The sequence below is a fragment of the Canis lupus genome, chromosome 26, assembly GCF_048164855.1.
Source record: "Canis lupus baileyi chromosome 26, mCanLup2.hap1, whole genome shotgun sequence".
NCBI lineage: Eukaryota > Metazoa > Chordata > Mammalia > Carnivora > Canidae > Canis > Canis lupus.
In genome coordinates this window covers 11,612,701-11,636,982 of record NC_132863.1, presented here as the reverse complement: position 1 = coordinate 11,636,982, position 24,282 = coordinate 11,612,701, and the positions used below count along the sequence as shown (strand labels likewise).

The 24,282-nt window shown below is 43.4% G+C and overlaps 1 protein-coding gene and 1 long non-coding RNA gene across 4 annotated transcripts in view; one reads left to right on the top strand and one right to left on the bottom strand.

Moving 5' to 3' along the window:
• Positions 1-24,282, top strand: part of SPTLC3 (serine palmitoyltransferase long chain base subunit 3) — a 149,547-nt gene that overhangs the window by 103,972 nt on the left and 21,293 nt on the right. For both annotated transcript variants that reach the window (XM_072800056.1, XM_072800055.1), the window contains one exon: positions 7,461-7,587. In XM_072800056.1, the coding sequence (XP_072656157.1) occupies positions 7,461-7,587 (127 nt within the window). The remainder of the gene's footprint in view (positions 1-7,460; positions 7,588-24,282) is intronic.
• The window catches only part of LOC140618068 (uncharacterized), a 43,476-nt gene continuing 38,436 nt past the window's right edge, over positions 19,243-24,282 (bottom strand). Inside the window, exon 5 of one of the 2 annotated variants that reach the window (XR_012018243.1) lies at positions 19,243-19,710. This is a non-coding gene — a long non-coding RNA (uncharacterized lncRNA). The remainder of the gene's footprint in view (positions 19,711-24,282) is intronic. The other variant, XR_012018242.1, reaches the window with a different exon arrangement.

The window sequence follows — 24,282 nt, the reverse complement described above, 5'->3', positions numbered from 1 at the left end:
AAGCATTGTTTTCCATCCTCCCTTCACTGGCCTGTGGGAATTAGCTGGGTAATGCTAAAAACATAGGGAATGCTACAAAATTTAGCTAAATCTGGTGAAAGGTTAAATGTTCCCTTCCTCAACTGTGGAAGCGGAGGGATCAGAGGGTCTCAAATTTAGGAGGTCCCTTTTCCGGCTGCGTTGCTTTGTGAGCTTGTGGTTTTGTAATTACTTTAGCAGCAGTTCTGAGCTACAGAATTTTTAACCAAGCGTAACTCTGTTTCCTCTGCCAAGGGCACCTGAATAAACGGAAGCAAGCGGATCCTTGAAATGTTGTCAAATTTGGTAGATGTCACATTTTCCCCTTGGAGTTCCTTCCTGTGATCCTCACTTTAAACAAAGGCTCTTGACTAGCCTGGAAGTGAGGACCAGCTCACTCTGATTCTCTCTTATTCTCTATCCTCAAGCCAGTAGGACTGTTTGACAAGTGTATTTGTTCCTGTCTGTGTAACCTGTATTCCTTTGGGGTGGACAACTGGGCAGTCCTGGGAAATTGTTTACATTAATCGCAATGCAGAAAAACATATAGATCTGTTCGTTTCCTTGCTCTTTAAAATATTCATCCTCTGCATGCTTGGATCCAGAGAACTGCAACATCCCTCCCCAACCCACTCCTCCTCCCCTCTCCTCCTCCTCCCTTCTCCTCCCCTCCTCCTCCCTTCTCCTCCCCTCCTCCTCCCTTCTCCTCCCCTCCCCCTTCCCCCTCCCCTCCCCCTTCCCCCTCCCCTCCCCCTTCCCCCTCCCCTCCCCTGCCCCCTCCTCTCCCATCTCCCTTCCCCTCCTCTCCTCTCCCCTTTCCCCTCCCTTCTTCCTCCTCCCCCCTCCTTCCCCCTCCCCTGCACTCTATCATCCCTCCCCAACAACCTCTCCTCTCCTCCCTGTCCCCCTCCCCCTTCCTCTCCCTCTCCCCTCTCACCCTCTCCCTCCCCATCCTCCTCCCCCTCCCCATCCTCCTCCTCCTCCCCATCCTCCTCCCCCTCCCCTCTCCTCCTCCCTTTCCCCTCTCCTCCCATTCCCCCTTCCCTCCCCCCTCCCCGCTCCCCTCCCCTTCCTTTCCCCCTCATCTCCCATCCCCCTTCCCCCCTCCTTCCCTCCCCTTCCCCCTCCTCTCCCATTCCCCTTCCCCCTCTCCTCGTCCTCTCTCCTTCCCCTCCCCTCCCCTCCTCTCCTCTCCCCCTCCCTTCCCCTCCTCTCCACTGCATCATACCTCCCCTCCACGCATCATCCCTCCCCAACCCCCTCCTCTCCACTCGCCTCTCCCTCTCCTCCCCTCCCCATCCCCTTCCATACTACACTGTAGTCTCCGAATTGACCACTAGATGGCAGCAAGATAGTCTTTGGCTGAGGTCCATTAGCCTATGCGGAAACTTAACTGCCCTAAAACAGCAAGATGCAAACTCTAGAAAACATAGGGCAGTTTTTAAGACGTGGAAGGTGAGCAAGAGACTGGAGGCCACTTGTGTTGTTCCCTGATGATTTCAAAATCAGTCAAATACACACCTGTCTGGAATGGTTTTGATGAGTCTGTGGCAAACCCAGATAAACTGGTTTGCTTCCCAACTGATAAGCCAAGTTAATGGAATTTTTGCATCTGCTTGTCTGTACCTTTAACTTTTTAACTTATGTTAATTTTAAATTAGGTATAGTTTCCATTTAAATCATAGCTTTTATTCCCTGAATTTTGAATTATTTTTGTGAAAAATTTTCACTTAGACTTTATTGGACAAATGCCAACAGTTTTAATTTGAAGGAAATCTTTCTACTTAGCTATTGAAATAATTAGAGTTTTTAGAATTCTATCATGTTTTTTCCTGCATATTTTGCCGTGTATACCTCAATTTGGGGGAGGTACTGCAAAATATCCAGGATTCTAGCCAATGGGCACAAAAGCAACAAAATTAACCATAAAGTTGTTAAAGAACACACACTAGGACCTTACATTTTTTTCTGAAACCCTAATAATTTCAATTTTACTGCGTTCATAGGGATCTTAGTAAATCATGAGATTTGATTACTTGAGTCAAAAACTCTATAAAAAAGATAAAACTGTCTGGCTCTCTTTTTAAATATCAATGTTAGGGTTAGTAGTAGAGGGACTATATTCCTTTTAACAGTTTCTAGGAGGCTCTAGAAGCCTTTCTGGAGCTGATCAAGATCGGGACTATGTACGTAAGTGACAAGATATGTCACAGAAGGAAAAGTGTTTAGAAACAAACAAGGGGAGAAAAACTCGATTTGGGGCAGCCCTGGTGGCGCAGCGGTTTAGCGCTGCCTGCAGCCCAGGGCGTGATCCTGGAGACCCTGGATCGAGTCCCACGTCAGGCTCCCTGCAAGGTATCTGCTTCTCCCTCTGCCTGTGTCTCTGCACCTCTCTAAATAAATAAATAAATAAATACATACATACATACATACATAATCTTTAAAAAAAGAAATGCTTCCCTATAGAAAGAAAGAAAGAAAGAAAGAAAGAAAGAAAGAAAGAAAGAAAGAAAGAGAAAGAAAGAGAAGAAAAACTTGATTTGATGCTAAGACAGTACCCCAGAGAAGAGATTTTTTTTCTTGGCCCCAGGCTGGCTGTCACAGAATGTCTGACAAATTCATCTCTACTTACTGGAATTTACTGCCCTGGCCTCGACCTTCTCTCCCCACCATAGGGAAACCGTAGGTCTCTCCAGAGCCAGCAAGATTTTGCTATTTTGTTCACTTTGAGTTTGGAGCTACTGTAAATGATCTGCGAACAACCCAACTTGGAACATTCTGTCCTTTCATGACCTTTGAGGTGAAATGTCAGATAATTACTTCTTTCCACCAATCAGAGCTCCATGCCATGAATGGCTTCTTTAAGGATGCCTGAGCTGATGGAGCTAGGTTTATGTTTATTTTTTAATTTGTGTCAGTCCAGTTGCTGAGGAGAGGTGGTCAACACTAAAGACCTTGTTTGGAGCTGGTGCGGGGGAATCCAAGTGTTTCTCAGGCATGCAGCCTTAGTCCTCTTGTATGCCTGCTGCTAACCACTGGCTTTCATAGTCTCCATGGGCTGAACTGAGACTTGCAAATGTGTGCAGCAAAGGTAGCCTTCATGATTGATAGGCTGTAGGGCTGGAATTCTGGAGGAAGGAAATCAGACAGGGCAGCCAAATTTGGGGTGAGCGTTAGCCCCAGAAGCCTGGGCGCCAGACAAAGGCAGGCCCCTTGCAGAAGCCAGCTCTGCCCTGTATGCTTGGCCGCGGCTGCATTTAACAGCCCTTTGAAGTAAATGGGGGTCATGGTATGAACACCATGATGTTTATTCTAAGAGCCTCCTCTCTGATTTCCTCAGCAAACCACCCTTGCCCTTGAACTCCAGGCCTATGGCTAGAGAAAATAATCAGGTTTTTGAACTTACAAGTGAACTTGGAGACCTCAGTATGAGGAGACCTCTAACCCACTCTGAGGGAAGACATAACCCAGACTTTCCTTGAAGGGACCAAAGCCAAATCCCAAGTCATGGTTCCTGGTGCCTAATGGGGGAATCAGAATCTGGGCATCAACACCTTCCTTGATGCTCTGCAGAAGTTACTTAAGGAGCCCCACTTTCTGAGCCACACAAGAAAATTAGCCTGGTCCACAAACTCAGACCCTCAGAGGAAGGGGACTCAGTCTAAAAGAAATAAGGTTGTGGGCAAGATACTCTTAATGTTAAAAGGGAATAATAACTGCACTAATGAGGCATTTATTCAAACTAAGAAGCAGACAACCTTGGCTTTATGAAATTCCCTAATTTGGAAAGGAAAATTAGGGGTTGGGGACCCTGAGAAGAGCCCTTGAGAAACCCAAGGAAGCTTTGTTTTGTTACTTTGTATGATCTTTGTCAGTGATGCCCCAACACTAAGAGAATATTTCTATACTTGTTCCTAAGAATGCAGCTTAGTAGTTCCCTATATACTTCAAGGACCCTCACCTGATTCTTCCTCAGTCCCTAAAGGCCTTTGCTCTTCATTAGATCATCAGTATTTACCAGGCCCCTGCTAGGTACCCACCACTGTGGCTTTTAGAGGAGGGTATAACTCTCAAAGTAGTCTCACTCTCTTTGGAGAAATAAGAGCAATAGCCTCAAAGCATTTTGAGACTGATGCAATTCACTCTGTAATTTAGTACTGTTAACAGTTGAGTATATTAGAGATTCTCCCTTCCTCCCCCCCAAAAAGGAGCAACTTGTGAACTAAGGAAAGCACCACAGGTGAAATGGAAGTGAAGAAAGTCATCTCTGAGCTTCCCTGTCCCCTCACTGCCAAGCCAGCTCTCTAGTTGGAAAAGTATTATAGTATGGTGCTAAGGGTGGGGACTCTAGACCCAGACTCTTTGGGTCCAAATCCTAGTTATCCAATCATGTTTTGGTTGGATAATTTTCTGACCCTTTCAGTGACTCAGTAATCAACTATATAAGGGAGATAAAAATAATACCTACATCAGACTGATTGGGAAGGTTAAATAAGTTAATCCGTGGAAAGTCCTTTAAATGGAGCCTCAAGTGGCCAAGGAATATCAGCTGTCGTGTTAGCGCAAGCCCTATAATGTTTTCAGAGCCATGCCATCAGTCATGAAGTCTGGTATTCTTTTCTTTAAAATGCCTCTCATTTCCCTCCTAACATTACCACCCCAATAAGGATGGAGGAAGAGCTGGGCTGAAAACCTTTGGTTTGCTGTCCCGGTGTACCAGGGTGTAGTTGGCTAACCTTAAAACACTACCCTCTGCCAAATAAGGGGGTTGGGATAGAGACACTCCAAGGAGTTTTTGTATTTTGGTCCCCTCCTCCCAGCCCATGCTCCCAGCTCTAAGAATCTTCGATTTGACAATCTATTAATGATAACCGCCAATCTCATTTGATATTCACTTTGTACTAGACACTTTTCTAGACATATTTAATTTTCATGATGACCCTGAAGTTAGTATTAGTATTATTTCACTTTTCAGAGAACAAAAGTAAAGCACAGAGAGGTTTAGTAACTTGCTGGTGGTCACATATCGGTTAAGTGGGAGAGCCAGGATTTAACTCAAGCAGTCTGATTCCAGAGCTTGTCCTGCAACTCTTCCCTTTATGGAGATAACCTTGCCTTTGAAACACTAGCTTCCCCCTCTACTCCCAATTGACTCCTCTATTTTGTTGATAAGATGCAATCCTCATTCCCAATTTTAGCACATGTCCCTGCCTCTCCCCTCCCCTGCATCTGTCCCAATCCATCCATCCTTCAAGGCCAGATCACCTGCTTAGAAGAGCCCTTTCCCAGCTCTGGTCCACATGAGCCCCTATCATACTGTCACCTGTGTCCTTCCCACTGTCTTCCACTTGGCTTCCCCAGGATTTCCAGGAGGCATCAACTCTCAACAAACCAAGAAAACCCTTGCTGCTGCTCTTGGAGCAGCACTGAGCATAGAACTGTGAAGAACAGCCTGGGAAATGACTGCCTCTTTCTCTTAGAGCCTCCCCCCTCTCCCATTGCCCAGAGTGAACTTTCCAAATACTGTGTGGCCTGTGCCTTAAGTCAGGCCATCATCATGCATGTACTCTTCAAACAGTGAAAACTCACCCAACTGCTTGTATGAGGATCACTAAACCAAAGAATAGGTAGAAACTTCATTTTAATGTAAATGAATAATGGCTGCCAGGGACTAGCCTTTCCATCCCCCTTCTCTTCTTAGACTCCCACATCTAGAACAGAGCCTGGAGCAAGTCCTCCCACAAACTTGCTGGACAAATGAAAGCAGGGACAAAGGCCCCCCAGGGGTACGGAGAAAAAAGAAAAAAAGAAAGGATAGGGAAGGGGAGGGGAGAGGAGAGGATGGGAGGGAAGAAGAGGCAGAAGGGGAGGTAATGGAGGGGAAGGGAATGGGAAGGGAAGCAGAGGGAGGAAGGAAATACTTAAGACTGGAGAGGAGAAAAAGATTTAAAAGGGGAATTCAAAATGAAAGAGGGAAAGAAGGAATCAGAATAGAAGAAAAGGAAGAAAAAAAAAGAAATGAAGAGTGTGAAACGAAGGACAAGAGAGAGAAAGGAAGTCAGGGAATAAGGATCCATGAAAGAGGAGATTTAGAATGAAGGACACATTGAAGGAAGCAGGAGGGACAGAATGGAGCTACCAGGTCCCCCCAGGAGGCAGGTAGGTGCATCACATCAGCAACTGCCTGTGAGACAGGCCATTCACTTTACTGAAGACGATGACCTAAGAATGTTTAAGAAGCTTGTGAACAACCATGCCACCTATTCCCCAAGAGAGATGGGAAAGGGAAGGGTGGGCACAGTCCCAGGCTTGGAGTTGGGGACAGGTGTAGCTAATGAAGGGGTTTAGGAAGAGATGGGCTTGCCCAAAGCAGGGCTCCTCCCAGTTCACCTTTACGCAGGGATAATCAGAAAAGACACCTCAGTGGTATTCTAAATTGTCTCCTCATCCTTGAAGAGAGAAGGTGGCTGATGCTTTACAGACTCGCTGCTAATGCAGAAGTATTATTAGCCCATTAGCTTTTCTGCAAAGCATCCTGAAGGTCCCAAGCCAGAGCCAGAACCAGCGGGCCAGTGGAGGGTCTGGTCAGCAGATAGATGGCTGAGCACCTCCCATGCACCCCTCCCCATCATGGCATTGGGTTACTGGAACATCTTTAGGCTTTCAGCGGGCTTACCTGGGACCTTATATTGGGCCTCGGGAGTCAGGCATGCAAGTGAAGAATCATTCCTGCCACTGAAGACCAGCAGACTGCAGTGGGTCAGCACTCCAAATAGTGCTGCACAAAAATTCCAATAGTTCTCTACTGTCCAAGTTGTAACCAGAGTTTATTTGATCCTACACTCTGGTTTAATTTCCCACCTCTCCCTTCTGCCACTCTCTACCCCACCACTCCTCTGTATCTGTTTTCATTCTTCAAGACAATTCTGCTTCCTCACTGAAGCCTTCCCTGTCTGCTCCAGCTAGCAATACCCCTCTCTTTCCTCTGCAGTCTTATACCCCTGTTGCATATAGTGGTCTGCATATCCTGTTACTTTTCCCCCCATTGCTTTTCTTTGGCACAATCTAATGTTATATGCTCAAGGGCAAGAACCACATCCTATATTCTTGGATACTCCTAAATACTAAGCCAGTGCTTGTGCCTGCTAAGTAGTCAACAAATGTTTGGGAAATCATTTCTCCTTTATACATATGGTTTTGCCTTGCAGACCTCAACTCCAAATTCTCAGCATTCCACTTTTGCATGCCTTGTAGGTTTTTGAAGGAGAGACTAAGAAGAGATAGAAAAAATAAACAGTTTGGTGATGCCCCTTGAAAATCAGATCACATGTGAGAATCAAATGTCTTGTGCCATGGTGGATGGGGAGCAGATTAGATGTGACTCTCACCACCAACACTAAGACTTATTTGCCTTCTTTTTTTTGTTTCCTCTTTTATTAAAGGAGCTTGTGGATTATTTACGAGTTCACTCACATAGTGCTGTTTATGCCACATCCATGAGCCCCCCAGTAGCTGAGCAAATCATCAGATCAATGAAACTTATCATGGGACTGGATGGTACCACAGAAGGTAAGAGGTTCTGTAGGCGGGACAACTCTCATAGATCCTTTCTCAGACTTCTGTCTTCCTCCTGCCTCATCAATCTGCCCCCTTCTCAGATACATACCTTTGTCTTAACCCAATTTGTAAATTCGTACAAACCCACTTTATACATGATATATAATCATACATAGTACAAAAATGTACTAAAACTGCTGCCAACACACACACACAAAGGAAATATTTTTTTTAAAGCAAAGAAAACTTTCTAAGTCACTTCTCAATGTGATCAGCAAATCTGGATAACTTTCTGTGATCAGTTGTGTTAAAACAAAGCAAACAGTTATATGTGTTTGCCTGTGCTTGGTTGGGGCCGTCACTTGTATTTCCCTGGGAAAAAGTGGGAGTTGGGGAGGGATTTACCATTTACTGCCTATTTGAGGATACATGTATAAAAACACACAATAACTTTCCAGACATCTTTTTTACATTGGGTCTCCACAGCCAAAGTGTGCTCCTTTGCTTAACCCAAATGAGCTTAATCTTTTTGAAAAATTGTTTCAGCAAAGCCTTTTGGAGCTTGCCTTCTATCTTTAAGATATAGCTTATAGGGCTTCTACTACATGTCACAGTGGGGATACAGTGATGAATAAGGCAGTTCTTGCTGCCAGGCAATCTTGAGTGCATTTAAGTAGCAAATTATCCTGGCCCCAAAACTGGTCACTGGGCTATAGAATCCCCATGCTGCATCCCACCTCTCAGCTGGTGGGAAGCCCTCCATTGTTTAGTGCCACCTTCCAAGCCTTGCTACTTCAGTAGAAGCCTGGGGAGGTCCATTTCCTGATTTTATTAAAGCAGCAGAATACTTTACTCACATACAAATTTTACCCAGAAGTCTACTATATAAAGCAGATTAGAACAGGGCTGAGCTGGTTGAAGTAGTGTATACACCTCCCTCCATACTGACAGCCCTGGAGGCCCTTTTCCTGAGCCCAAGCGCTCCCCAGGACACTGGTTTGAAAACCCCTGAGACAGACCTTTCGTTTTCACTAATGCAGAAAAATGGCCTGCAGAGTGATTTTGTTCCTGCACGTAAAATGCAGTGATTGATAGTCCTCCAAAGTCTCTTCCAACCTTGTCTTTAGGGTTTTATGATTCTGTCTCTTGTTGAATAGGCTGTGTGAGAAGGAAATAAAAATCCAATCTAGGGAGGCCACGTGGTGCAATGGTTAAGGGCAGAAACTGAAAGCATCTGCCTGGATTGGACTCCTGGGATCCTGTTTACTAGCTCTGTGGCCATAGGCAAGTGATTTAACATGTCTGTTCAACTCTGGGCAAGTTACTTCTTGGTGCTTCAGTTCCTCCAGCTATAAAAAAGAGGAAAATAATATTGATGAGTTCATGCTTTTGTGGGAGTTAGGTAAATTAAGATATATAAAATACTTAAAATTATGTCTGAAAACAAGTCTTTGGTAAATGTCATGTAATTGCTTGCTACTGTTATTTGCTTCTATTATTGAGGTATTTAGTTCTCAAGTGAGAAGTATTTGGACCCCATCTCTGGGATGCTGTAGGAAAGATTCTTATGATAGAAGTGAAGTAAGACTAGATGTACCCCAAGGCCTTGGATTAGTCAGGAGAAGCAAAGTTATGCCACCATAACAAATAGGCCTTGAAAATCTCTGTGGCTTAACAGAACCAAGGTTTATTTCTTGCTCACATCAAGTCTAATACAAATCAGATAACTCTCTGCACAGCTATCCTCCATAGGAGCAGTGATTCAGGCTACTTCTAGCTGAGGCTAAGGCATCTCCTCACATGGCCTTCATGGTCACCATGGCAGAGAACAGGAGAACATCAACCTGCAAGTGACATTACCACCTTGTTTATAGTCCTTTGGCCGAAACTAGGTATATGACCACATCCAAATTTGTGGGAGAAGGAGTTGGTAAATTAAAGGATATGGATATAGATAAGCAGATATCTTTCAACCTTTTAAAGTGAAGCTAAAAATAGAGCCATATCTGTCATGCCAACGTGAACTGTCTGGTTGTATGAAAAAACTGGTCTGGAACCACTGCTTCTCACAAAGCTATGTTGATGATCTTCCTGAACTTCATTCGTTCATTTTTTTTTAAGGTTTTATTTATTTATTTATTTATTTATTTATTTATTTATTTACTTACTTACTTACTTATTTATTTGAGAGCACAAGTGGGTAAAGGGGCAGAGGGAGAGAGAAAAGCAGACTTCCTGCTGAGCAGGGAACCCAACAGGGGACTCAGCCCCAAGACCCTGGGATCATGACCTGAGCCAAAGGCAGACACTTAACTGACTGAGCCCCCAGGTACTCTGAACCTCATGCATTTCTTAATGAACAATAGCCAGAATTATTCTTTGGGCCATATTTTAAAGATGAATAACTAAGAAAGTTAGCCTATGTCTCAATAAGGATCACTAATTTTTTAAACCCTTTAGTGTATATGCTATCAGTAGTTGATTTACATGTATCCAACCTGACAGTCATTCCCTTCCCTCCTCTGGATTTACCACTTCATCACAGACAGAAATCACTCCATTTATCTGATTACAGTTGAAGATCAGCAGAAAAATCACATTGAAAAATATGATCATTTGCTCTTTGATAGTCATCTATCATCAATTTTTCTTCCTCTGAGGTGGGAAGTATTTTTCTTGATTCTCTCTCTTTGCCTTATAATTAAAGAATTAAATAATTCTTATGATTTTTTTTTTTTTGCCTCCCGGTTAAAGTTTCTCCCTTTACTTCTCTTGCCATCTTAGTAAGGAAGAAAGAAAGAAAGAAAGAAAGAAAGAAAGAAAGAAAGAAAGAAAGAAAGAACAGAGAAGGCAATGTGTGAAGTCTGTTTTCTTAGAGCCAAGATGGGAGAACCCAGGGGGAAAGATAGGACAATTTCTTTTCAAAGGGGTGAACAAAGGAAAGTAGTAGAAAAGAAAATTGACAGAATCATCAGCCAAGTTTCAGATGGTTCTGTCTGACACATCTTTTGAAGAATTCAAAGGCACCAGTGAATGTTGGTGCTGGCCTCATTTACGACAATGCCTGCTTTAAATAAAATGAATAGGACAGGTTGAGAATATTGCATTAACTCTCCCCTTTCTCCTGAGATACACGGGGACTCTCGGGGTAAAGTTGCCTGGAGCTCAAAGGGATACACTCTGTCATGCCAGCACAGCCTTATAGGATCTGAGAAAGAGAGCACGGCTCCAAGCCTTCATCTTTGGCCCACTCCACTGCAACTGTGATTGGAGCCTTTTAAGGCTTTGTTTCGGGCTAAGTATGGGGAGCAGTTGGCCAGATCTGTCCCTTGATGAATATCTTTGCTTTAATCTGCAATGCAAAGCCATATGCTTCAAAGAAAGGCAAGCTACAGGAATAAGGTCAGTGTTCCTTTGAAGCCGAGGTTCAAAGATGAAATAGCAGTCTCAGTGAAATGACAATGTTTATGCACCAACAGCCACCTTCACTCTGCAGCCAGGCTGCTCAGTGGAGTTCATGTGCACAGGCTGAGGACTGCAGGCCGTGCACACATTCCATGTGCACCGAGGCCCTTTTCATCTCCTGGCCTGTCACGTGGTGCAGCACAGTGAGCCCAAGGTGGAGATTTGGTTTCTCCACCCTAATGATTGTTGGGTGGTCCATAAGCCAAATCAATGCTGTGAGCCCCTTAAGGGCAAGAAATGTGTCTTGCATTCATCTGGTGTTCCTCTGAGTGTCAAACCCACCGCTCAGCTTAATAAATACATCATGATCCGACTAGCATCTTGCTGGCCTCCTCGATTTCAGGACAGTGTTTATGCTAAACAAGATCGAGGGGATGTTTATCTCATAGGACTGGAAACCAGCAATGCGTTCCACAGCCATGTGGTAGCTGAAGGGATCACTCGGTATTTCGGACTCTCTGTAACTGACATCACTTCTGAGGAAGTCCCGGAAGATTGCAGCTCAGTGGTTTTCCTCACCCACACATGGCACAGGCAGCCACAGGAGGCTGAGCCCCAAACCATAACAACCCCCTAAGGAAAGCGACAGTTATCTTATTATTACGTATTTTAAGTCTTTGATATGCATTTTTCAATTAATCAGTCAGTATTCTTTGTCAACGGCCGATCTTGGTCCTCCTTCCCCACTCTCCCTTTCTTCTCTTGGGGAGAAAATAGAGCATGTGTCTCATGGAGGACTAAAGGTGTGCGCTCTGCAGCCGGACTGCGGACTGCGTGGGCCCCAGGCCCCAGCCACCCTCGCCCTCGCTCCGTGAGTGACAGGCTGCTGACCCTCGCTTAGCCTCAGTCCCTTACTCTTAACGGGGGTTGTACATAGGAGTAAGTGATGTGATACAGGGGATGGACTTAGCACGACACTTGATAAATAGGAAATACTCACTAAAAGCCAACAGTCGCTATTATTTACTACTTGCCGACCTCCAGATTTTCAAGTTCTTGCTCGTCCTAGAATTCTGCCTCTCTATCAGACCTCCCTCTACCCCATCAGCAAATCCCACAGTATGCCCAGAATCTGCTCCCTTCTTGCCAGCCCCACCTCTACCTCTGTCAGCTGCCCTCTGGATTCCTGGAGTAGCCTCCTGAATACCCTCTCCACTTCTGCTCTTGCCTGTTGTGGGACTTGTTTTCTACACAGAAATCAAAGTCAGCTTTTTTAAAAGTGTAACTCAGAATACCTCTCGTGCAGAACTTTTCACTGCTTCCCATCTTAACGAGTGTCAAGTTCAGACCATGGCCTTCAAGGCTTCTCATAATGTGGTCTTCCATTTTCCCACCGCCTTTCCCTCGCCTCAGTCCACCCCAAGCAGCTGGCATCCTTGCTTTTCCCAGAATGCAGGGAATGACTCCTGCAGGGGGATTTGTCTTTGCCAGCCTCTCCAGACCTGTGTTTCTGACCCGTAGCTGTGCGGCCCACTCCCTCGTGTTCCTAGCATCTCTGCCTACCATCAGCCTCTTAGAGGAGTGACTCTATCTATCCTGAACACACTTCCTCCTTGTCCCCCTAATTCTCCTTATCTTGCTCTCCTCTTCATGCCATTTATGCGTACCTGACAAATTACATATGTATCACCTGTTTTTCCCCCCCTCCCTAGGATGTAAACTCCAGGTGAGCAAGCACGTTGTCTGTTTTATTCATTACCCTGAGAACAGTGCTGGGCAATTACAGGTTCTCAACCAATGCGTGTGGAAAGACATGCTTAGCTCAGCAATTGAATGAGCCTTGTCTCCTTCACATCTCTGTGCTCGGATTCTCTCCCTTGCCACCTTCCACAGGCACTCCCTCCTTTATTCACTTGCTCACTTCCTTTGTCCTAAAAACCTTTCCCTTACCCCTTCTTCCTCTTCACAAGCCAGCAGGCTGCATCTCTTCCATGGCTGCAAATCTCTCTGAAACAGGGGCCTTTACTGCCTGCTCCTCCCTCCTCCTCCACACTCAGTGCTCAGCAATTTGAGCTTGTCCTCAGCCCATTTCCATAGACTCTGCTCCCTCCAACATCCCTGCTGCCCACCTACTCCATTAGCCCTCCTCTGGCCAGATTTGACTGACACCACTACCTCCTCTTCTCTTCTTCGAAGTCTTCTCTTTGTTGTGGAGTTGCTCTTCTCTTCTGGTTCTTTTAAAAAATGTTTCTGTCTCTTCTTCCTCCTCCTTTCTGTTAGGTATGTCCCCCTGTCTGCATTTGCCAGAATCCCACCCACTGTTCTCTTTATGTTTCCCTCCGCACAAGCATACCACACACACGCACACACACACAATACACACACACACACTATTCTTTCCCTTATGTAGAGACGTGATTCTCAGATTTGAGCCTGTATCAGAATCACCTGGGGGGGGGGGGTGGTAAGAACAGATTGCTGCCAGCTTCTAGCTCAGAAATGCTTGTTGCACATCTCATAAGCTCCCAGGTGATGCTGCTACTGCTGCCCCAGGAACCAGAATTTGAGAATCACAGCTGTATGACGGCCTGTAGTCTGTTTCTCCCTCCCATCCGGTTGTCCCATCACTCCATGAGACATGAAGTGATGATTGGGAACATGTGGGCAACTTTTTCAGACATCGGTGCCATTATAATTAGCATATGAATGTAAGTGCAAAACTAGACATAGACATAGGGCAAGAATCCCAAGAAAGAGGCCGAGTTCCATGAGCAAACTCAATGTTCAGATGGCCAATATTCAGTTTTCAGAGATTATGTTTGATTCTTTTGAGGGAAAGATGGCCCAGAACAGATATGTTATCAGCATCTATATTATGCACAACTGGGACTTAGCATGTTTTCTTTTAATTCAACTGGGAAAATATGTTTGGAGGCCTACTATGTGTCATACTTACCACTAATGATGTGAACAGGATGGTTTCTATTCATAAGAAATCCACAGTGCACTGATGCCTGATAGCCAAGAGCTCTCCCCTCACCAAGCACCTGTGCTCACAATAGCCTCTCCCTTAAACCTATGCTTCCATATAACTTTTTGAAGTACATAAAGTCATTAAGAGTTCATGATCACAATACTGATTATATTATTTGATTTGACAGCAGACATCTGACAGAGAGACTGTCATTTCTCTAATAATTCCTGTTATGTCTCCTGGGATGGAACTGATATAATAATTACTCCAATTCTTTAGTACATCTTCAATAGGTGAAATCCATTTGGTGACAAAGGAGATCCCCAATGGGCAACTGCTAAGTTTAAATTAAATTATGAAGGAAGTGTTTTAATAAGTTAAAATAAGCTACAACCAAATCTTTCATATTCATAACTTGGAAAGAATGGCTTTTCCTATAATTGTGTGGGGTCTGCTTGAACTCGCACTGTAATTATCAGCTTCCTATTGGATACTCATTTTCCTGCTGTGGTTACAATTTTGATGACATGGTATTGAAATGACATTGGCATTTCTAAAAAGATGGTCTGCTCAACCTGATACATCTATTGAAAATCAGATACTAAGATTTTGTAATAGTTTCCATTTCACATCAGGATAAAATAGCAATTATATATCTTATCAAACACTTGTCTCCTTGCCAACCTGCAATCTGCATACCCATTTATCTATCTAAATTTAATCTGGACATGTAACATTTTTAATTTTTTGTGTAACATCAATTTTTTTAGATATGAAACTTAACCAGAGACAGGAATAGTTTGGGAACAATTGTAGCTACAATTAACAGGTCAGTACTTACATTTGAAACACCCCATTAGCTAACTCCTTTCTTATTTCACCAAAATGGCTTTAGAAATAATCATAATATCTGAGATCTAACCATCCTTCTCCCTGCTGTTACTTCAGTGCTAGGCTGTTGGAATGATCACCAACTTTTCGAATCACAAAAACCTGTTTTTTGGTATTGTACACATGGAAATATTTAATGTTTATACCTGGTGGCCAGGAGTATCCCTAGAAATGAGAACAGTAGTGAGAATTTACTTCGAAGAGAAAATAAATACAGAATTCCAATTTCTAATGTGTAATATCCAGTTTCAGTAGCCTACACCATCACCATTGCTAATAAAATATCCTATGCTTATACAATAAAGTTAAGAAAAATGAAATTCTCTATTTTTCTTCAAAGTCACACTTGTCCCCCTTTTCCCTTTTGCAGGGAGTTTCTGAGTAGCAAGGGGGATGTGTCTGGGTATTGTGTTGGTAGAGGAAAAACTAAAGGTAAAATTAAGACAAAATGATGAATTGTGTTCTTCCTGGAAATAAGGCAGTTCACTACATGAGACCCTCAAAACTATGGGAATCTGACAGGATGGAATAACAATAGGATGGTTTATCTTATTAATTTAATGTTTTCTGAAAGTACTGTGCAGAGTTTATTGCTACAAAAGGACGACACAAACAACCACAATATTACTAGTATCCTTCCTCAGTCATCTTAGATACAATCGATCAAACTTAGATATTATCCAGATAATTGCCTCAATTCTCTACTTTCAATATGAAGAAAATGCTTAACAAGCCTAACAGAGCCTGGAAAGCTTGGTTTGGGTGAACCTGAGCAATAAGGCTAAGGAAGGATGGAGAAACTGAGTCTGCAAATGAAAGCTAAGTACTTCTAGCCATTGTGCCAGTACAAGGAATTCTTCCTCAAGCTGGCTTCCTTTGCCCATTGGCAAATCAAAACTATGATGGGCCCAGGATCTGAGAAGGAAGGATTAAATAGACATGCTCCCCAACAGAGGGCTTCCTCACACTAAATCTTTCTGAGATTTTATTTCCTTCCTGACTTGGGAAGTACTCTAAACATTCCATCTGTGAAGAAATCATTACCTGGGCCCCAGAATGCTGCACATCCCCTGCTGCCTTTGGCAGGGTTGGGGAATGAAGGCTCTTAGCTAATGAGATTTCTCTCCTTTTTCCCTCTGAGTAACAGCCTCTGGGCTGGGGAGGCTCTCCATTCCTGAAATGAGGAGGTGGTGTCTTTTAAATCTACATTTGGTTATGTCACGGTGTCTTTATTTTATGATGACATTGCCTATTCTGAATTAAAACTGAGTATTCTGTCTCATTGTTGCAAAATCCTTGGTTCTATTCTATCAGAGGGGCCAAAGATGACCAGTTTCTATGCAAAAAAAAAAAAAAAAAAGGAACTAATGGAAAAGGGGCATATATTGGTTTTTTTGGGTGGGGGGCATATATTGTTAATTGAACAAGTTTAGCTCATGTTTAAAATCACTGGATAAGTCAAAAATTGTCACCAATAAAATTTTTTTTAGCCTCACAATCAAAGAATCTATCTTCAAAATGAAATGAAATGATCAAGACTTTCTCTAGTTCCCCAGAGGCTTGCCACTTTTCCTCATTTTGATCCCTTGACCACCACATAAGACTTTTCCTTGCTCCTGACCCCAGACACGAATGCCCTTGTGGTTTCTGCCACTCAGGCTCATCTCTCAGAACAGAACTCAGAACCAAACTCAGGGCCCAGGTGAAATTTGGACTCAGAACATCTTGGAATGGGAGTTCATGCAGAATGACCCTTCTAATTCCTGCCACCAACCCTAACCATCGTAACATATCACCATCTTCTTTGTGGGTTATTCTCTAACTCCCCTGTTCTGCACCATTTTTCTTCATAGCACTTATCACAACCTGGAATTATACACTTACTTCCTTGGTTATTGTCTGTCTCCCTCAGAAGAATACAAATGCTGTGAGGACAGGGACACTGTCCCCAACCTCAAGCAATATATGTTGATGGAATGAATGACCCAATTCAGTGTAAGCTTTGGCCATATCCCATCAACTATTCACCAGACACATTGGTACCTCCCTTATGTATGCTCATATCGCCTCCATCTGGAAGGCCTTCATCTCTCCCCCCTCCCCCCACCTACTAATACTTATTCTTTTTTTTTAAGACTTTATTTATTTATTTATTTATTTATTTATTTATTTATTTATGAGAGAGAGAGTGAGCACAGCAGGGGAAGGGGCAGAAGGAGAGGGGAGAAAATCCCAAGCAGACTCTCCGCTGAGCACAGACCACCCGCCCAACCCTCACCCTAGGACCCTGAGATCATGACCTGAGCCAAAGACAGACGCTTAACCGTCTGAGCCACCCGGGTGGCACACACTTACACCCATTCTTTATCTCCTAACCCCTATTTAGCCTTCTAAGCCCTATCTCAGTGACTGGATTCAGAAAATATTCCTTCCCTCCTCCATCTCCTGCAATTTTTCTCTCCTATGTTAGCCACATGCTCCCAAGCCAGCCTTCCAAATAGTTAGCGTTAGGTTAATTAATTGTGTGTTAAGCATCAAATATGTAAATGAATGAATACTCAATGACTAGATGTGGGGCTAAGCAGATTTCTTGGGCAAGGCTTAGAACCTAATCACCACTGATAGACGCTTTTGACGTTTCTTTAGAGTTTACCTATAGAATTATTTTGGTTCAAATACAGGAGTTAGAGTCACTTCCTTGATAGATACATGTATGGGCCAAAATTTAGCATTCCTTTTCTATTCTTCTGATAAATGAATGGTTTTATATTATCACATATACTAAGGCTTTGTCTAGACACCATCTAATACAGAGGTGAATAAACTGGGTAATTCAAGCCAATGCTACACAAATAGCAGGAACAAAAATGGAGTTTTTCCTTTAATTATCCAAGTAGTTAGCTGAATCCCTTACTTAACGATTCCTGTGGAGACATCCAAAGCTCAAAAGTGCCTGTGACTTTTTTATACACAGTAATCAGTAAGGACTGGCCACCAGCTAATCCTCTATGTCCGAGGCAAAGTACATATCTCAAGTAGAGGAGAGTAGGTTGATTCTTAGGCATCCAAAATGACATTTTCCACTGAATATGCTGGAGGGGCCTCCCTCTCTCCCCTCCTCCATCTTAATGATGATTTGCACTTAGGATTTTTTTCAATCAAGAAATTTCATGTTTTCATGACATTATTTGGTGACTAGTAATGAGAGGTTGAGAAACTAAAATTCTCCAACAAAAATTACAGTTTCCCTTTATACCATTTAGCCAATGAAAGTAGAAAGGCATTAGGATTTTAAACCCTTGAAAGTTTTCAAGGTATGCACAGTCTTATAAGGCTAGTATTAGTTAAGGTAATTAGTTGTTGTAGCAGACAAACCCCAATATATTAGTCGCTTAACACAATAGAAATTTATTTTTTGGTCGTATAAAGTCCAAAATGAGTGTTCCTGTTGCACAGGTAGTTCTCGTCCAGGAATCTAGCTTTCTTCCATCTTATAGCTTCTCCAATTTCAACATTTGGCTTCTAAGCTTGCCACCGAAAGGGTAAGGAGCATAGGGGATGGTGTATGTGGTGTTTTCATGGGCCATAACTGGAAAGGCACATTTCATTTCTGCCCACATTCTATTGGCCATAACTCAGCCACATGACCTTGCCTGACCACAAAGCAGCCAGGGAAATGAAGTAACCGTCTGCCTAGAAGGAAATGGATTCAGTGAATAGCTAGCTAGCCAGTCTTTGCCACAGTATGTAACCTCAGTCCAGGACATTCTTTCCCAAACTTTTGATGGATGTATACTGTAGGAAGACATTGTATATTTTAGACAGTTTCCCAATCTTTCCCTATTGACTTAGTAAATAAACTCTTGACCTGGAATGGAATAAAAGAAGCTAAGAAATAAGGAAAAACAAAATCCAAAGGACCGAAGATGAATTTCTCTTCCTTCTATAGGGACTCTCGGGGCTCCTAGTCTGGGTTTTACTATAACCATTTCTGCTTTTTTTGCACAGAACCTAGTCCCAGGCCATGGCAGGTATTCAGATCGTTATCATTATTATGTGGCTAAATTCTCCAATAGTGTGTGCACTTTTTGGAGGCAGAAAATGGACCCTGGGCATAATGCTTCCCCAGAAGAAATTTAATGGCATGAAATTGGGACAGCTCTGGAAGTCAGGCCAGGACAGGGAAGACTGAATATTTTGGAAATAGTAATAACATACTCTCAGACAGTAGGAATTTTTTTTTTTTTTGGAAAGGGGAATGTAATGGGACAGAATATAAAACATTACAATTTAAAACATGCAGTTGATAAACATGCACATTTAGGCTAGTTATCTGAAATGGAGGACGTCATTTTGAATCACCCAATCCTCTTACTCAGCCACCCTTGGGTTCTTTGAGGACCATTGACTTAAAGGGGGTTAAGAGACTTGAACAAGAATTGAACCTCTGCTGCTCATCACACCACCACCCAGGAGTTGGCTAGTCAAGGTGACTCATCACTCTGTACCAGACCAAGAAATAAAACTAGAGAGTTCATGTCAAGATTACTTCGTATGAAGATACAATCCTGCCCAATACCACTTGAAACATTTCATCTACGTTGAGAATTAATATTTGTTTCTGTTATGTCTACATGGGCAAGTTCACTCCAGATTATTCATGCTATCCCATATGTGAGATTTGCAAAAGAGATTTTTCAAAGATTTTTTTTATTCAGTTATTGAGAGGAAGAGTGGGTTGAAATGGCAAGATCTTTCAAGGAACTTCATTAACTTATGAACCTCGATCATTTTCCTTTTGTTTTGTTTTGTTTTGTTTTGTTTTGTTTTGTTTTGTTTTGTTTTTCACCCTCTGGAAAGCAAACCTAAGGATAAAAGAAAAAAAACAATGAGGCTTAAAATATAATGCATTTGAACTGGAAAAGACAAGCATGCCTTATCTTTAAATCATTTTGTATGGATTATTTCATTCATCCTGGTCATTTGTGAACTTTTATCATGAGATTGGCAGGTGAGGTGTTGACCCTGCTTCTAACCCGATGTGGACTTAGAGAAAGTGGCACCAGCACCTTCCAGCTGTGACCTTGGACCTTTGCTCTGGGTCCTGGAACAGGGCACACATATTTTTACACTTGAGTTTGATAGGTTTAAAAATAGGAGTGACTAACTGGGAAGATTTAGCACTTGGGCGGGAGGAGTCCACTGGGTGACAGCAATTTGCTCTCCAGTCGAATTCTCTCACTTTCTTACTGTTTATATTTGACATGAGATACATTTGCAAACTTCCCTCATAAGCTGTTGCTTTTCTTCCGTGCTGTGTGGGAGCTGCAAACTACCCTAATCCATCCACATCGCCAGGTTTATCTGGGGCTGCCCTGGCTAATTTACTCTTCGCCAGGAATTCTGTTTCCTCCTCCAAGGGAGGAAGGGGCAGAGAAAACCAAAAGAACTCTGGCTGGGGCCAAGAAACTCCAATAACTAGACCTGCGATTTTAAAACGTTTCATGTTTCTTAGCACCTACCTGGGCCGAGAGTGGATACCAGGCTGGCTTCCTACAGTTTCTTGTCCTCCCTCAGACACAGTCCCTTGGAAATCCCTCAGTGAATGGGAGCAGAGGCCACAGAGAACCAACCCTACCTGGACGGGCCCTCCGAGGACCCAGGCAGTGTTGAGGGAGGAGTTAGTGGCTATTTCCTGAAGATATGTGCTTCATTACCCGCAGGGGACCAGACAGAGGCAGAGAAAGAAGCTCAGGGCTTTCTGTGTTTTCTAAAGGTTTCAGGCCACTGGCATTTCAGCAACAGCTAATACAAAACAGATGGCCGGGTGCTACGCTCCGCTGGCTTTCAACCGAGGGGCTGCCTCCGTCATGATTAATCACCTGTGCTGGGGGTTGGACAGTCCTACCTGGCCTTTTTTATATGTGTGGACCTCAGGTGGGGGTGAGCAAGCCAAGTGACAGGCATTGCCTCTCTGCCTTGTTGCTGCTTCTGTGCACAGAGGACAGCTTGGGTGTATCCCATAAACACAGAATCAGCCGGCAAACTGAACTCCAACGAGCAGGGGAAGCTTGTCTGGTTGTACAGAACTGGCTTGCCACATCTTCCATCCCTTCATTGACTTCACCTTGAGAGTTAGGCAAGGGTAGAAGTTTAGGGCAGCTCTGTAAATTCTGCACTGCTTTGAGGCCTTACAAAATTTCCCTAGCAAGAGTGTAAAGAGGATCTGTTTGTCTTTTAGATGGCATTGGGGCAAAAGGTTAGTGTGGTCACTTCCTTCCACCCGCCCTACAAACAACATATCCTTTTACACCATGAGTCCTACGGAAGCTTCCTCTTCGCTTTTGTCTCTTCTATGTGGACAGACTCTGAGATGGGGGAGTCTGTGATGGAGCACATGTGGAATTCCATATTGGCTCAGTAGAACAGGAGAAAGGGAAGAACATGATTCCAGCTGTAGCATCTCAGAGGGGGAAGGGGAGCTGCTGTTACATGCTGATCTTTGTTTTTCCCATAAGTGGTTCATTTGCAGCAAAGCAGCAAAACCCCCAAAGGCAGTGGGTGCCATGCCCCAGCCCCACTCTTGTCTGGACAAGTTGTGGAGAAAACCAGCTACCCTACCAGCCACAGCTGGGGAGGATTAAGCAGGTGGATTTGTGCCTGGAGAAGCCCAGCGTGTGCTCTGGGCTAGAGAGAATGAATGTATTAGTTTTCTATTTCTGCATAACAAATTACCACAAATTTAGCAGCTTAAAACAACATCATTTATTATCTCATGGTCTCCTTGGGTCAGGAGTCTGGTTCTCTGCTCCAGGCTCTCACAAGAACGAATCAAGGTGTCCGTGGCTGGCCTCTTTTCTGAAGCTCAGGCTCCTCTCCTAAGCTCATGTGTTTGTGGCACAATCCAGCTTGGGGGTTTCAAGAATGAGGCCCCCATTTCCTTGCCAGCTGTCAGCTGGTCCCTCCCTGCTCCTAGAAGCTGCTTGAACTCCTTACCACACAGCCCCTCCACCTGAAAGCCAGCAAAGGAGAATCTCCTTCACATCAAATCCCCCTCTCTCTTCTTGAATCTCTCTTCAAGGAGAGTCCAGTCCCTTCTAAGGGCTCACCCGATCAGGTCTTAAGGACTGGTTAATGTCCCTAAAATGTATTTTTCTCTTTTATAATAGGAGGTCTTTATCTAGTTAGATTTCCAGTGATCATATGCTTCAACTTGAAAACTAGAAATGAAAATTATTCCTGTGAACATTAATTCTGGTGGATAAGAAGCCATTGGAGGACATGTCCCAGGCACCAAAAAAATCCAAACAACAAACAAGAAACTGAGGAGGGCACAGGACCAGACAGATTGGGTGCAAGTGCCACAGGTTACTTCTGCTGAGCTCAAGGGTGCAGTGCTATAGGGCAAATCTCGGACAGTTTGGGCTTTGGTTCAAATTAATAGATTTCAACATTTTGAACTGTAGAATTTTTTTCAAATGAAATGTATATGGAAGTCCATTTAATAAGATTTATATAGTTTTGCAACTTTATAATACTCATCATATAGAGCCTATTGTGTGCCAGACTATTCTAAGTGCTTAATATTTTTTTTTTATTTTATTTATGTATGATAGTCACAGAGAGAGAGAGAGGCAGAGACACAGGCAGAGGGAGAAGCAGGCTCCATATACCGGGAGCCCGATGTGGGATTCGATCCTGGGTCTCCAGGATCGCGCCCTGGGCCAAAGGCAGGCGCCAAACCACTGCGCCACCCAGGGATCCCTAAGTGCTTAATATTTAATCTGCATAGTGGAATGTAATGCATATTAATATTATTACATTGTCATTATTCCCATTTTATAGATGAAGAGCCTGAGTTACAGAAAGATTAAATGCCTTGCTCAAGAAGGTAGAGCTGATTTTAGACCCAGGAAATTGAGCTCACAGTCCTTGAATATTTGGCCTTGATGCTATTGTTTTAGTGGGTCCAGGTTGAGGGGCAGCTGACCTGCTAAGCCTTCCCTCACTGTCTCCCCACACCCCCTATATAAGGCTTCTCCAGCGCATCCCCAGCAGACACTTTGAAAGCCAGAGGTTGGAATCATGTAGATAGCTGCCTCAGTAGGACTTCCAGATGGCCACTTTCACTAATTACATCGTTTCTCAGAGACTTTTCGGGAACCCCATTAACCCAGTTTGCTCAGCCCAGGACCTGTCCTTTGCCACCTCCTTTGTCTTCCTGCCATAGGTCAGAACAGTTGCTGACACGCACATCCTCACCCACTTCAAACATTTGCTGCCAGTCTGGCTTCCTACTTGTCTTACCACCTCCAGTTTTTCCTTCATCCTAATCTACATTCTATATGCCATGAGCTTTCTCTTCCTAAATCCCCTCAGAACATGGTATGTCCGACTCATGTTGCTGCCATGGCTCCCTATTAACCGCCAAAAGCTTCCAAATCCTAGGGTGCTATTCACAGCTGTCAATGGTCTGACTCCACGGATCTTTCTCATGACTGTGATGCAAACGTTGTGGCAAGTGAGTTAGCCATTTCCCAGGTGCCCCCTCACCTCCAAACTTAGATGCATATATTAACTTATCACCTCTAGCTCTTTGCTCCAAAATCTCAGAGCATTTCTTCATGGAGCATTCCATTTTCTACCTTCCATTACAGTCACATGAATTTTTTGAGTCTGTGAGTTCCTTGAAAATAGTAGATACACTCACCGTTTAATCCTCCACTGAACACTGAACCCAACAGCCACTAAATATCATCCTCCCCCAAAGTCCTAGGAAATAGATGGGGCAGTTGTTGCTATCACCTCTATTTAACAGATCAGTAAGTGAAGGCTCAGAGATGATGAGTTACTTGCTCATCTTCATTTAAAAAAAAAAAAAGGAAAGGAAAGGGCAGGTGGAACATCTTAGGTACAAATATGTTGACAGTACAAAATACTCTGAAACAAAATTGCTTTCTGGTGTCTTCAGACCAGAGGATCAGCCTTAGTTTCTTTGTAGAATCAACACCCACAATAAAAGTTATGGCTTCAAGCAATGATTCTTAACTGGTGCACAACACAGTTACAGGAGCCTTTCTGGAGCAGAATCTCTACGGGCCAGGGGGAGGCTTTATTTTATGTATTCTAGAAAAAGAAATATTCTCAGTATACTCCAGTGTGTTCCTCTACCTAGGAATCACTGATTTACAAAGTTCCCAGAAGGCCCCTTGCCTCCCAAACTACCCCATTTAATGTAGAAAATCCGTTAAGTTGGAACTTGCTAAAATAACTGCTTTCTATTTAAATGCAGATTAAAATTAAATCTTATCATTCATTCTATAAGTATTCATGAAGCGCTGCTATATGAAAAGCCTGCCAACTCTGTCTAGATCTTTCTTAAGACTCTTCTGCTCAATTGTGTATTATTTGATATCTGCCCTGTCTCCCATTAGATC